Source organism: Babylonia areolata, chromosome 4 (genome assembly GCF_041734735.1).
Source record: "Babylonia areolata isolate BAREFJ2019XMU chromosome 4, ASM4173473v1, whole genome shotgun sequence".
Taxonomy (NCBI): Eukaryota; Metazoa; Mollusca; class Gastropoda; order Neogastropoda; family Buccinidae; genus Babylonia; species Babylonia areolata.
Genome location: NC_134879.1, coordinates 52,724,130 through 52,739,202, shown reverse-complemented (window position 1 = coordinate 52,739,202; position 15,073 = coordinate 52,724,130). Strand labels below are relative to the sequence as shown.

Genomic DNA, 15,073 nt, shown 5'->3' with positions numbered 1-15,073 from the left:
GGGAGAAATTTGGACAGGGGAAGTAATATAATTGGGTAATTCAAATGCTTAAATTTCGTCTTTTTGTATGTGTGTGTGTATATATATAGAGAGAGATATAGGTGTGTGTGTCTATCACTGTGCACATGTGCGCAATTGTGTGTGAGTGTGCATGTATGTGTATGTGTATGGTTGTGTGTGTATGTATGTGTGTGTGCGTGTGTGTGTGTGTGTGTGTGATTACGTTTGCAGGTGTGTTTATACTTTATACATTTTTGTTCACTACCACATGTGTTTGCAGGAACACTCTGAAATGGCACTGACAAAACAGATGCATACATCTAACATGATATGGCTCTTCATACTTTTATAGGCAAATTTATGTTTAAAAACTTTCGCACACACACACACACAAACACACACACACATGCACACACACACACGCACATACACATACACACACACACTTGCATACACAATGCCCCCCTTCCCTCCTGCACACACACACCCTATCCCCCCTCCTCCAAATATGCAATGCCATTCTTGAATAGCACTGTTTGAACATAAACGACCTGCTCAGCTGGATCTGTGGAAGAGGTTGGTGTCTGTCTCTGATGACTGGATTTGAACCCCACTGAAGCATTCAGATTTTCCCCCCTGGCTGGCTGCTACCATGAGAGAGAAAGCTGAATGTGCTCCAGGCTCATTTAGGAAGACTTGGTCAGTACGGTGGAGAGTACAAGATAATGCTCAAATTTCCTAGCAGACCCTGCAGATGGCTGTGTCTGTTGGGGGCTGTCTACTACTAGTAGTAGGGCCTGTCTGGTGCTGGAATAGAAATTAAAGAATGAATCATGGAGAACAGCATATGTCATGATTAGCCTCAGCATTATCTTATATATAAAAAAAAGTTCTGTACAACTTACAAGTTCTCTTTTTAAAAAGTTCTTATACAAGTTATCTTATTTTTGTGCATAGTACAGGTAAAAAATTATACATGTAATTTTTTTTATGGTCAGCACAACTGAAGATGCCAAGGGGAAAAAGAAACTTAGAAAGATCTCAACACTAATTCTAATACAAGTCTTGAACCTACTTTAGACTTATAATACTAAGAGTTTTGGATGATTTTATGATATGTATCATTGTATGATTGTATCCCTCTTGAATTTCTTCCGCATGCTTTTTAGTTATCACCTCATAGCACATGGTCACAGTCTCAGTGAGGTATTTTGATGAGTATAAAGAGGAGGGGAGTAGAATCTTTGATAAGAAAGCAAATCGAAATTATGATCATCATAGTGTAAACTTGCTGCATTTGCCAACAGGTTTCCATGAAAATATGTATAAGTTTTATCCTTTATGTCATTCTTCGAAGCTTTTTAACATTTTCCATTGGTTTCCCTGTGATAATTTTTCATCAGTCTAAATTGAAATAAACCAGGTGGCAAGCTGGTACAATGAGGTGACGGTATTTGAGGAAAAAGTTTATAGAAATGAAAAGTGTGGAAGGTGGGAGAATTGTTAAATGCTTATTTGCCAGTACAATGTTTGTGAGTATCTGGGTTTGAAACCTAGTCTCACCCCTTCTCCCTCGTTTGACTGGAAAATCAAACTGAGCATATAGTAATTTGGATGAGACATTAAACTGAGGTTCCATGACAGTGTTCAACATGCACCTGGGGCACTGAAAAAGAACCCATAGCAATGGGAATGTTGTCCTTTAACAAATTCTGCAGAAGAAATCCACTCTGATTGGTACACAAATATACATGCACTCAATGCCTAACTTCATTGGGTTATGTTGCTGGTCAGACGTCTGCCTAGATATGGCGTAGTGTATTACTTGTCCGAACATAGTGATGCCTGCTTGAAAAACTGACTCTGTAGAAATGAAATATAACATGTTAAGAGGGGGATGGTGCTACAGTGGGAGGGAGGATGAGAGAGGAGACAATTCAAAGAAGCAGACATAAATGCTGTGCTTAATTCTTCATGCATTTTGAAAAAGAGGGCGCTAGTCAGGGATGCACAGGAGAGGTTACATACTTCGGGAGGCTATCGGCCGTAGCTACTTTTGTTTTCTCCGAATAGGCGGCTAGTAGTTTGCACAGGGCAGGAATCAGACCCCTGCCGGAGTCTGCATTGGTGGGTCACGGTAAGTATGTTACTTAAACGTAATTTTAGGAAGAAAATTTCCTTTCATGCAATGACACATAACAAAAAACAAAAACAAAAACAAACAAAAAAACCTTAAGTGCTGTGCATAGATTTGAATCCATTTAGTCCATGGTGGTTGGGTGGGTGAGGAGAAGATGGAAATTGATACATATAGTATGAGGTCCAGGTTGATTAAAATACATTAATGATTTTGTTTTTAAAAACATTTTCTTTCACATAGAAGCCTTCACCTGGATATTGTAAACTCTGTATTAAACCTTCGTTGTCCTTTTTGTCTTCATTTAGATAACTATGACATCCAAGAGGCGAAAAAATTCTTCCAGGACAACTACTCACATATCTACTATATCTTCTCCGACAACTTTGGGACTGTTGAAGCTGATCTGAAACAGCGAGGTATGTCTTCAGTTTCTCTAAAGATAAAACATTGCTTTATGGTTACCCAATATCAAAGTGAAGAAAGTAACTTTACTTAAAAAAACACAAAACAAAAACAACAACAAACAAACATGAAGAATATCAGACTATTACTGGTGAATATATCTTGCAACAGAGTATTTATGATTCATCCTAATGTTTCATTAATATTGTTGTCATTGTTGTTATTGCATGTGGACAAAATAAATAATAAATGCAAAGTATAAGAAGTGTATAATAAGTTCATTTGTGCAAAGATAAAGCATTGGCAGATGGAAAGGAAGTCTTATGTTACAGGTAAACATATATCCTAGAACAGATGTATTAATTGTTGGCCATTGTGTTCTCAGAAGTGTAGGTGGTAAGTGATTGTAGTCTAAATGAGGAATAGTCCAACTTTATCTTTTTAATTATGTCGTCTTCAGTTGTGGAGTTACTGAGTAGAGGAGCATATTGGAATAATATTACTTTCTTCTTATTATTAAAAAAAAGAAAAGAATTAATAAAAATTCACTTCTAGGTAGGGAGATATCCTATATGATAAAGATGATTTATTGTTTGATCATCATCGTTTTAGCTTCTTCATACAATAGCTCAGATCTTGACAACAAAGTTCCTGCGTTACTGTGTGTGAGGTAAACGTAAAGATTGATGTTTTGACAAAGCAAGTATTGGCATTTATTATGATTTTGTTATTATACTCATAAGTAGCATAGTGTAAGTGGTCACTTTGCTTTTACAGTTTTCTGTCTCGCATTTATTCTGGAATAGAACTGAAGCTGTGAGAGGGATTTTTCGTTACGAATAGATGATAAAACATGCATAGATTTTATTACTATGCATCTTTTCGGTTTTTAAACTTATGTTCTGAGCATTTTTATTGCAGAATATGTGTATGTTCACTTATGATTGTCAGTCATTATATATCATTTTCTGTATTGACAGTCCAAACAATCATGAACTATAATGTGTGAGGAGTGTGTTGAAATCGTGAGTGCTACCCTCCCTCCCACCCCCACCCCCCCTTTTTTTTTCAGCGAGCAAAGCACACAGGGAAGAACTTGAAGGCATCCTTCATATTTTTGAGGTATTTGTTTGTGTTCTTGCACTATGTTCTTATGAAAGTGGTGTAAATCTGTATAAATTTATAAATGTTATACCATGTGCTGTACTTTGTAAATCAGTTATATAAATTTACTTGGTTGATACTAATGGTTGATTTGATTTATTATTCTTTGTGTAACTGGTTGTATATTCTAGTTCATTTATTGGTTTGAATGTCTGATTATTTGGTTTGAATCTTTTTTTCTTAAATAGATGCATGCACAAATATATATAGATGCATTCAGACTCGGCCACACATGTATGCATATGTAGGTAGATACTAAAGCTAGATCGATACATAATCATGATAATGCATGCATATGATTCACACATATTCACACACATACAGTGATGCTCACACATTGAATATGCTTCTTCCCCAGACTATAGAAAAAAAGAAGAAGCTTATTTGATACAGAAAACAACAACAACAAAAACAACAACACAGCTGTTGTCTGGTTTAGAATGCAGAGGAGAGACTTTGGTCAGATATATATCAATACAGATAAGCATTGTTTTTTCCAGACAGATTGAAGCAAATTTTGTTTTCATTCAGGTTTGACTTTCTATCCATTATCGTATATAATAATAATAATAATGGTATTTATATAGCGCTGAATCTTGTGCAGAGACCAATCAAAGCACCAGTCATTCACATGCATGCATAACTCTAAAACTGTAGAAACTAAATATTATATGTACCAGAGAAAAAAACAACAAAACTGTTCGTTTAAAATTCAAGAATTATGCTGTTTCAGAAAATCTTGTTCCTGCTGCCAGAACTTGTGCACAAACGATGGATGTTTCACAGCATTGGTAAGAAATGACATCTTTGAGTGTGTATATGTTTTTATGTGACTGATGGTGTGGGCATGTGTATATATATATATATATATATATATATATATATGTAAACATACATGCATGCATTTTTGATATTCGTTTGTGTATGGGTATGCGCACGTGTGTGTGTGTGAGTGTGTCTGTGTGTTTCTGTGTAGGTTTTGTGTGTGTGTGTGTGTGTGTGCGCGCGCGCGCATGCACATGCATGCATGTGTCACAGCTGTTCAGCGCTTGACGTTTAGTTCATCTGAGGAGCGAACTTGACCCTGCATTCAACTCAGGAGGGAAAAGCGCCGCCTAAAAATAACACGCTACCGCCGGAAGGGTTGGAGCTTTAACTTGGAAGAACTGAGAGCACAAAACGCTACGACTTCTCTTTCACGTTGCGCCTCCAGCCGTTATCAGCTGTTGGGAGGGAGAAAGACCAGTGTGCTGTTCCGCGCGATGGCAGCGGCCACAGGGAGAAAACAACACCTCTTCGTTAACTTTTGATAACACACTGCTTGTCAACGCAATCGCTTAATAAATAGTATGGTTTGAAAGAGCACAGTCTTAGCTTTAAAACGATAGGAAACTCAAATGTGAACATCCGATTATTTTTCTCAGGATAACTGTTTGAAAAAAGCAGGTATGCTTACCACCAGTTTGGTAACATGCATTTTGACACATTTTTAACACACTGAATCTAATCTCACATATTTCGCTCAACACAGACAATACATTCCATGCACAGCATTACACATCAGCATGCCTCTCACTAACCTGTGTTGATGGCTGGAAATTCTGAAGGAAGCTGTGGCGTGTTAAAGATCACAACTGTTTTGCAGCTTGTACAAGTACTCCACAGGCACACTGATTCAGTCATTCACGCACATTGAAGAAAACCACAGCCACGTGTATGGGGTGTGGATGGCAGTTTGTTCTGGCGGTTTGTAAGAAAAATTCCTGCTGGTTTGTGTGTGTGTGTGTGTGTGTGTGTGTGTGTGTGTGTGTGTGTGTGTGTGTGTTAAATCTAGAACTGTTAAAATGGTAGTCTTCATCACACAGTCATTGGCAGTAACCACTTTGTTATTCTGCCAGAAGTAAGGACTGACACAGCATTAAAAAGTACTTGCCATAAATTGCCTATCACGTGGTCAAGTGTGGAGCTGCAAGCAGGTTACTACTTTTCACTCTTCACCCCCAGCAAGCTGGAAGGGCTAGCTTGCCCTGACTCTACGTAAGGCAGAGCCTGGCCACACATGCACGAAAAAAAAAATAGTGAGTTGGGAAAGGGATACAGAACTGGGGTGGTGAGAGGGGAGGGGAGAGGGATGGGGGTTCCAGATGTGAGAGAGGGGGCAGGGGTGGTGACGTAAAGAGAGAGAGAGATGAATGAGGTTGAAACAAACAAAAAAAGCAGAGAGAGAAATATATATATATATATATATATATATAGAGAGAGAGAGAGAGAGAGAGAGAGAGAATAAACAGAAACAAAGAACAACAGGAGATGGGAGGTGAAAAAGAAACAGTGAAATAAAATAAAATAAAAAAAAGAAGAAAGAACGAGAGAATGAGATGGAAGAAAACAGGATGAAAGAAAGAAAGAAAGGGATGAAGGAGAGAAAGAGAAGGAAGGAAACAGCATGAAAGAAAGAGAGGGAAGAAAACAGAAAGAAAGAGAGGGGAGAAAGCAGCACTGACGAAAGAAAGAGAGAGAAGGAAACAGAACGAAAGAAAGGAAGGGATGAAGGAGAAGGAGAGAAAGAGAGGGAAGGAAACAGCGCGAAAGAAAGGAAGGGATGAAGGAGAGAAAGAGAGGGAAAGAAACAGCACGAAAGAAAGACAGGGAAGAAAACAGAATGAAAGAAAGGAATGGAAGAAAGAAATGTGAGAGAACAGAATGTGAAGGAAAACCAAACTCACGGTACTTCTGCTATGAAAAAAACCACACCACCGCCAGTCACAATTGTCACCACAGTTCTCTCAAGTAAATGCTGCTATCTTAAAAAATATTTACCAGCCAAGGAAAGTACTACCACCATCAAAAAGATAAGTGTCCGCTCTTTCCAATGGTGCAAAACATTAATGCCGCAGAAATACGAGTATGCTCACCAGCCCGCTCAAAAGAGGCGCGCAAATTGCCACGCTTTAATAGAAGACAAAGAAGGGTCAGTGACGGGTTAGCAGGTACAGCAGCTGGTACTTATCAGTGCAGTGTCTGGCACTATCAGGCCTTAGGGGGATCTCGCAGTCAGCTAAGTGTGTGGTTCTGCTTATAGCCTGGACAGCAGTGTGATTCAGTGTGATTGTTCAGTTTTCAGAGTGGATTCTGTAACCAAAATCTGATTTGTTTTCCAGGGCGTATTCTGAAGAAACTGCTACACCCAGGCAACAGTTTACTGGTAATTAGTTTTTACTCTTTGAAATTGATACTCTTCAGTTTTACTGTATTCTTTTGCAGTTAGAATTATTAAGGTGAGTTGTTATGGAAGACTGCGAATGTATTGTTTACATTTAAAACGTTTGATGAATGTCAGTGTTCACTGCACAGACTACAGATGTGTTCATTTGTGTTTATTTGTTTGTGAATGTGTTTGTAAACACAGAAGGGCTGTTTGCATTTTTTACCAGGATTAAAAAAAAATCAAAATCTTTTAAAGAATGAGATGATATTGGGGATGTAAATATTGTTGTTTTTAATCAACCAGAAGGCTGTGACAAACTGCAACTTGCCTAGCTGGTGGATAATACTTTCAGTCATGAATTCAAAGGGATTCAGAAGAGACAGAGAAGAAGGGAGAGAGAAAATGGTAGAAAGAAAAGAGAACTCAGACTTGTTAATATGAAGCAGTGAACGTTGAGATCCCAAATTTGTGTGTGTGTGTGTGTGTGTGTGTGCGTCAATGGGCACATATGTATGTGGACTGTATGTAAGTGCAAACATGGGCATTTATGTGTGTGTGAAAAAAAACACACCAAAACATCAACCCCAAACCTGTTTGTTTCAGCTTCGTCGGCAAGGCGTACGACTGTTCCTGGTATGGTACCAGATTCTCCAGGATAGCGCGTCCGATGAGTGTCACCAGATCTTCCAGCAGCTGGTGCCAGGGCTGGGAGATGGTGACCTCTGTGATTTGTTCAGCAAGTCACTGAGCACTCCTGACAGTATGTAGTCACTGTTGCCTTTATTTGTTTGTTTGTTTATTTTCATTACAGTTTTTAAGAACTGGAGAAAACTAAATTTTGATAAGGTTGAGCCATGTCATGCGTACGTGTGTGTGTGTATATGTAGGTAAATTGGTCTGTTTGTGCTTGCATTGATAAAGAGTGATTATGGATGAGAGAAGCTGGATATGTGTGTGTATGTGTGTATAGATGTGTAAAAGAGTTTGCATTTGTGTGTGTGTGTATGTATGCTTCTTTAAAGTTGTATTTTCAAACAAAGAGTGCATACTCGCATCCCTTTATCTCCAGTTAGTATATATATATATATATATATATATCCTTCTAGGAATGCGCTGTACTTTATATACCTATAGGGATGTGCTCACAGGAACCCCTGCTGAAGATATAGATCTGCAAAGAGAAAAAAGCGCTTATTAAAAAACTGAGCAGTGTTTTCTGGTCTTGAATATGCTGCTATACAGAAGGCACAGACAAAATAAAACAGGTATTGCCTCAGCATGTTTGATTTGGAATCAGATCATATGTGTCTGTAAATTTTACAAGGGCACTTTACTTCAAGCCAATGCTGCTGCATAGCATTTCCCATCAGCTGGTATGGAAATAAAAAAGTACAGAGGAACAGTTACAATGGAGAACATATATATATATGGCTTGACCATCTCATTCATTTGAGAATGCAATCATTAAGAAAGAAAGAAAGAAAAGTATTAAGAAATGGGCTACTTCATCTTCAGTTAATTTCTGAAGATGATATTGTTTTCAAACTGTGATATATATATATATATTTTTTTTTTATAAATATGCTGTTCTATACAAGGTGAGTTGTATAGCACCAATTTTTGTGATTTTGATGTGCAGGTTTTCTTTTTTTAGAATGTTTTCCAATGTCTTTCTTGTTATGTAGACAGAATATTTTTGGACAGAACAGGTACAAAAGGATACAGGATGAGAGAAAAGCATGAAAAGTCCATTTGAACAAATTACTCAAGAATGTACTTCTTTAAGCAGGTTTTTGCATGCTAAATATTTTCAGTTAATGCGTGAAGCTTTAACCAAATCTGTAAAATGCACCTTTTTACTGAAAGACAGTAAACTTTTTATCAGTTATTCAACTGTGTTGAGACAATAAAGCGATACACTATAACCTAAGGTCCTGATATTAACCTCTGATAAGAAAAGCATGAAGCATCAGCAAGTGTAACATATGATTTTGGGTGTTCAGCAGGACATGGTGTAGTAAATGATGGTTATGATTTAACTAGCATTTAATGGATATCTTTAAGCAAGGGGATCAAATAATGTAAACAGATAGAAAAATTTTTTTTGCTTTTTTCACGGTTTTGAATTATTATGGGTTTTATTTCTTTGTTCAGACTGTTGTATACCTGCATACAGTTGCATACCACAGTGCATGATCACTGCAGATTCAAATAAAACCCTGCCCTCATTTTATAACTTTTTTTCTGTCTTTGTTTTGTTTCTATTGGTTTAGTTGAGCAGCAGCTTTCTATAAATCGGCCTGCAAGTGAGTCATTGTGGTTTGCTTGGCATGCACTGAGTTTGTTTCATGTAGATTTTCCTCTTCATGACTCTTTTGGCCAGACACTGTTAGTGTTGACTTTGTAGACCAGTTTCAAACACTTTGTCAGCTGTGATTGGAGCATTAGTTTTCTTTGTGTCACTGCCAAATTTGTCTCATGAACGTGTGATGATGGAATTTTGGGACAACATTCTGTAATTTTGTATTAGTCTTGTATCATTATCCACTGCAGTCATCATATGATGATATATATTATCATACAAAGGTAGCAAAAACAGATGAAGACATTCATTCCCTCTGCTGGATAAAAGTAGTTGTAGTGTGAGGCTCAGTTGTAAGAGAGATAATTTATTAACCTATGTCTGTAATGTTAATGGTCTGAATATGTATGCTTTAATTTTTTCCTTGTAATTTTATCAAAAGGTAAAAGTGACTACTTCAGTATGTGATTGAACATTGCACATGGTGTGTTCCTGGTAACAGTTGAATGCAGTATATTAGCAAATGGTTTTTCAACTGAGAGCAAGTTTTGTTCCTTTGTGCTGTCTTTCTTTATTGCTATCAGTATTCTTTGTTGGTGAATATAGAAATTCTGTGCCTCTGTACCTCTATTGTGTGTGCATTTATGCTAATCTTCTGGATAAGTTGTGTTTGATCGATATTTCAAATCATCACCTCTTTTTTAAATTACAGTATTCTTCATTACATGTGGTGCGTTATTGTGTGTGCATTTTTTATACATGGATCTTTCTGTCTGTGTAGGTTTAGACTCTGGTTCCGTTTGTTTTTGCCACAATTTTGATTAATGATAATATGTATGGACTAACTGGTTTTTGTGATGTTTTGTGTTCAAGAAAATCAAATGTACCCACCGATATATTTGACATTTTAGACTTTTGGACATATTACTTATGTGAAACCCTGTTTGACATTTTATGCGAATTTGATTTATATAGAAAGCTTTTAGTGACATTCAAAGGGTTCAGTTGAGCATTTGGTTGTCCTGCATTTTGTGTGTCAGGTAGCATGTCCTAGAGATGTCAAGTTTAGCGTCATGCTGTCTTTCTTTTCTTTACACACACACACACACACACACACACACACACACACACACACAAAATCACAAATGCAAACAGACTTAGCATATAATAACCATGGTGTGTGTTTGTGTTGGGGCATGTGCGTGAGTGTGTGTGTGTGTGTGTGTTTGTGTGTGTATGTGTGCATGCAAGCCTTTGAGTATATTTTTGTGTGTCGGCATGTATTTGTGTGTGCCTTAGTATTACCTCTGATATGTATAAGATCTATATACAAAGGATAAGAAGAAGAGGAGATATGTATAACCACTTATTCATTGCCAAAAGAGCTGAAGAGGTGGAAAGTAATTCTCAGTAAATTATAGCGAATACAGACATAAACTGAATCTGTTTATCCGCGGGGATGCCGGGGTTCTTTCAGTATAAATAGCGTACCCGCCTTCTGGAAATTCTGTGCGAGCAATTTCCTCTTCTCTATTGCTCTCTTTATTTCTGTATCTTTTCTTCCTTCACTGTTGACTTCTTTTTCTGCCTTCCCAGTCCTTTCCCCTTTCTTTTTTCAAGCAAGCCTTGACACTTTTTCCTCTCTTCCACAGTCTATAATGTACTATCTGTGCTATTTTGCTCTGGCGATTAGGTAGTGAAATTGTAAAGTCTGGGATGGGCACTAGCTGTCCATTCTGCAGTGTAATTTGCCAGTAAGGCCTTTTTTTAATTTATTTTTTATTTGGCTTTGAAGTGATATATTTTTTTCTTTTTTTTACAATTTTTGTAATCTGGGGATGATCAGCGAAGTGGAATGCCTGGTGCCCTCAGCACAGCTAAAGAGCTAAATGGTTAACATAATATGTTATGAACAGTGTTTTGTAGGTTTATCTTTATGGTTTTTTTTTGGTTTTTTTTTTTGGTGTGTGTATATGACAGTTTTGTGGTTAACGCCTTTGGAAATTTGTGTTGTTGGGCAATCCTGATATGGCCCTGTGTGGTCGGATGGACCATAAGCAACAACACTGAAAATAAAAATAATCTGAAGCATCAGATTTATGCTGCAGCACGAACACTGTGGTATGGTACAATTGTTGTCATCATAAAAATTATTTGTGTATACGTCTTTCTGATCAGCACAATTGCATACAAATTGAAATTCCCTGCATATCACTGAGCTTGATGTTTGCATTAGCACATAGGAAATATTCATCTTGATTGATGTTATTGTAGATTTACTGTTCTGCTTTCACTCATTTTCTAATCATTTTTTGTTTGTTTTCCTTTCCTCCACAAGTGCTGGTCATTTAATTTGTTGTATCATTTAGTAGAGCAAGACCAAATAATGATTGATTACAGGGAATGACATTCATGGTATGGAAGTGGTACCAAGGGGTAAAATCAACTGTTAAAGTGATTAATCAGGATGCTAATCATGGAGTGAAAATTACCTGTATGAGGTCTTTGCATGTTTCTAAAGCTCATTTTGTTTCTGTGTCTAAAATTGATGAAGTTGCCTTTTGCTTTTAGAAAACAAAACTGTGACTGTGATTGTCATGAACTATTGCGATACATACAGATGAAGAACATTTTTTAAAACAAGGACATGAATCTGTAATGATGTCTGCTAAATTATGCAATACAGTTGGCCAGTGAAAATCTCCTTCTCATTTTAACAAAAAAGTGAGCTTGAGATTTCCACTGGTCGCTGATTTATTATGTGTTAAAAAAAAGTTTGTCCATTTATTATATAAACCTTCAGTGTGTCTTTGTGTGTTTGTTTTCTGTGCCCCAGGTATTAGTGGCATTATAGCTGCAGGTGAGATCACACCTATTCTACCAAGTACATCAGAAAAAATGCCGGACAACATCACCAAGTACTTTCTGGATCACTTGCTCAACTACATGGTCTCAGAGGTATGGGCTCCATGTTGTAGATTTGCATTTGAATTATTGATTTGTGCATAGATGTTGTTTCATGCTAGACCTATGAGGTTTTTTTTTCTCCCATGGCATGATCTATGAAAACCTTTGTTTTAAAAAAAAGTTTAGGCTAATGCTTCTTGACTACATAAAATGTGAAAATCTAAAACTCATGTAGCTTGATGAAAATCCATGGATCTCTTCTAGTACTAAATTGCAGTTCTGTGATAAACTTGCACCGCTGACAGGGCATGGGAGACTGGTTACAAGGAGCAAAATAATGAAGAATAAAGTCTTCTTCATATTGGAGAACCACAGAATCAAAAGAATTTTGATGGTCCCATCACTTTCTCTGTTGATTCTGTTTTGTTCTCTGTTGTTACTTTTTTTGTTTTGTTTTTCTTTCTTTTGTTTTGAATACCCTAGGTCCTAGCTGGCAGTTATTTTACTGAGAACTGGCTTAGATTATTTTTGTTTTCTCTCAAGAGTTTTTATAAACTTTTGTCACAAGCGAATATGATGATAATGTATGCATCATCTGTGTCACTATTTGCAAAGCATGTTTCTTTCCATATAAAATTTGATTTTGTGAATGTGCAAGTTTGCTGCATTTGTTGTTTAACTGTTATATCTGGTATTTTTAAAATTTTTTTACTTGACTGATGATGATGATGACAAACAAGTTGAATTTATGCTTATTTGAACTTGCTCATTTGATGATGAATATAATTTAAACACACACACACACACACACACACACACACACACACACACACACACACACACACATGGAGAAATATGAGCAGGGAATGTGATGTGCAGAAATAGTAATGAGGAAAGTAATTAACTGTTCATCAGCACCAATCTGTGTGATGGTAATTGAAGGGTAGAAGTTATTGCTGTCACTTGATTGACATGCTTGTGTCATTGCATTACTGTGTTCAGGTGATCAAGATCGAGTGGATGAACAAAGAGATGCGTGAAGCCAGCTTCACATTTCTCTTCAACAAGTTTAAAACAAAGTACCTCCTCTGGCTGTTGCCAGACTTCCATGCAAGGGACATCTATGAACCAGTATTAGGTAAGTCTTTGAACAGGGAGTTGTTTTATTTTATTTTCATTTCATCTATTTTTTTGTTTTTTAACATGGTTGGAAGCATGGCGTATATGACAGTGCTTGGTTGTGACTTGATTTGCTGATGTTCAGAGGTAGGTTGTTTGTTGTTTTTTTAATAATGAATTCCACAGTACTTCTTGCGGCACTTTTTTTAATGTTGTATCAGAATAAGTGTTAACCAGTTTGACATGGTACAGTATATGACACCAAACATGGAGTATAATACAAACTCCTCCTTTAACTTCCTCTTTTGTGTGTGTATACTAATTTAGGCTCATTTACACCAATGACATAACTTTATTGAATAAAATCATGTCTTTGACAGGCCTTAGTTTGTTTGATTTTTGATTATTCCTGAATGCAGTAACTGCAAATTAATTTATTTCTGCACTCAAGCTTGTAGCGCAACCTAGAACACATGATCTTTATATTCATGAGTACGGAAGGACACACATAACTGATATATTCACACATACACATGTAAGTACCTAGGGATATCCAGCTTTGGAGTGCTGTATGGGTGGTTAACGCCCTTCAAAACTGACACAGAACTACCAAGGGAAAGGAGTGAGGAGGAGATGCAGTCGAAAGATGATCCTGCCAACGTTGCCGAGTGCCGCGACTCGTTCATCATCTGGCTGGCAAACTTCACCATGACCAGTGGACGTCCCGACCCAGACCTTGTCAAGTAAATCCTCTGCTTGCTTCTTTACAAGTTAATTGTAGAAAACTTGAAAAAACAAAACAAAAACAAAGACATTTCAGATATTTGTTTTTAGTAAAGTACACATAACAGTATAGCTGTATTGTTTGTTTGCTGCATATAGACATGTTTTGATAAAATGCAGTACTATTTTGATTACCTTCTTTAGTATGGAGCACCCTCCTGTGCCCGATAAAAGCTCATGGTGCTGTGACATCAGCAGTTATGGGGGTTGTCATGTTTGTTATAGGAATGGACATCTTGCGAGAGTGTGACTTTTGTTTTTTTTCTTTTATTTCTACTTCCAGCTGGAAAAAAAAACAACACTTTCGACATGTGTAGTAGCTATAAAGATATGAAATTTTAAAAGTTTTTAATTGGTTCTAAAAATAGCTGGCCTAAATTTTTGGTGTTTTATTATGGGAGACGGTGTTGAAGAAGAAACAGATTTCGAGGGATATAGTGCAGAAGACTTCATGAAAGCGCAGCCAGATGAGGCTGAGAGTGACTTTGGTATAGACTGGGGCGAAGTTGTTTGAATGCTGAATAAAGATTTGATGTCAGAAAATTCAGAAGAAAAACAAATCAAGCAAGAACCTGATGTGGCATGGCCAGCTGTTTTGAACTTTGGAATTGCTGATTTTTGTGAAGAAGTAGGGCCAAAATAGAACCTTCCAGTTGATACACAACTATTAAGAGCCACAAGCTGATTTATTTTCTCTTTTGTGTACCTTTTTTTTTCTTTGATTTTTTTTTTAATCAGATGCAGATTTTGAACTGTTTGGTTCTTATAGTTCTCCCCCCTTTTCAGTTTATTGATATAAAGATTTGCAACATATTATCTGCATAATATCATTACCAGTACTTGTAAATATTTGGTTCAGACAATGGTGCATCAGTAGAAGATACTGCCATTCATATTCTGTTTGAAAAGCAAACTCACAAAAATGGGCAGCAAAAAACAAAAGTAAAAAATCATATATATATATATATATAATTTTTTTTTACAAGAAAATGGACTATGGGAGCTTCTTCAAACTTGTCAAGATCAGTATTCATTGTACATTAAAAAT

At 36.8% G+C, this 15,073-nt stretch overlaps 1 protein-coding gene across 10 annotated transcripts in view; it reads left to right on the top strand.

Moving 5' to 3' along the window:
- The window catches only part of LOC143281300 (ral GTPase-activating protein subunit alpha-1-like), a 99,092-nt gene that overhangs the window by 1,307 nt on the left and 82,712 nt on the right, over nucleotides 1-15,073 (top strand). For 9 of the 10 annotated variants that reach the window (XM_076586472.1, XM_076586471.1, XM_076586465.1 and 6 more), the window contains exons 2-10: nucleotides 2,446-2,556; nucleotides 3,615-3,664; nucleotides 4,440-4,497; nucleotides 6,868-6,911; nucleotides 7,518-7,674; nucleotides 9,188-9,220; nucleotides 12,053-12,174; nucleotides 13,126-13,261; nucleotides 13,847-13,985. In XM_076586472.1, coding sequence (XP_076442587.1) covers nucleotides 2,446-2,556; nucleotides 3,615-3,664; nucleotides 4,440-4,497; nucleotides 6,868-6,911; nucleotides 7,518-7,674; nucleotides 9,188-9,220; nucleotides 12,053-12,174; nucleotides 13,126-13,261; nucleotides 13,847-13,985 — 850 coding nt within the window. The remainder of the gene's footprint in view (nucleotides 1-2,445; nucleotides 2,557-3,614; nucleotides 3,665-4,439; nucleotides 4,498-6,867; nucleotides 6,912-7,517; nucleotides 7,675-9,187; nucleotides 9,221-12,052; nucleotides 12,175-13,125; nucleotides 13,262-13,846; nucleotides 13,986-15,073) is intronic. The other variant, XM_076586467.1, reaches the window with a different exon arrangement.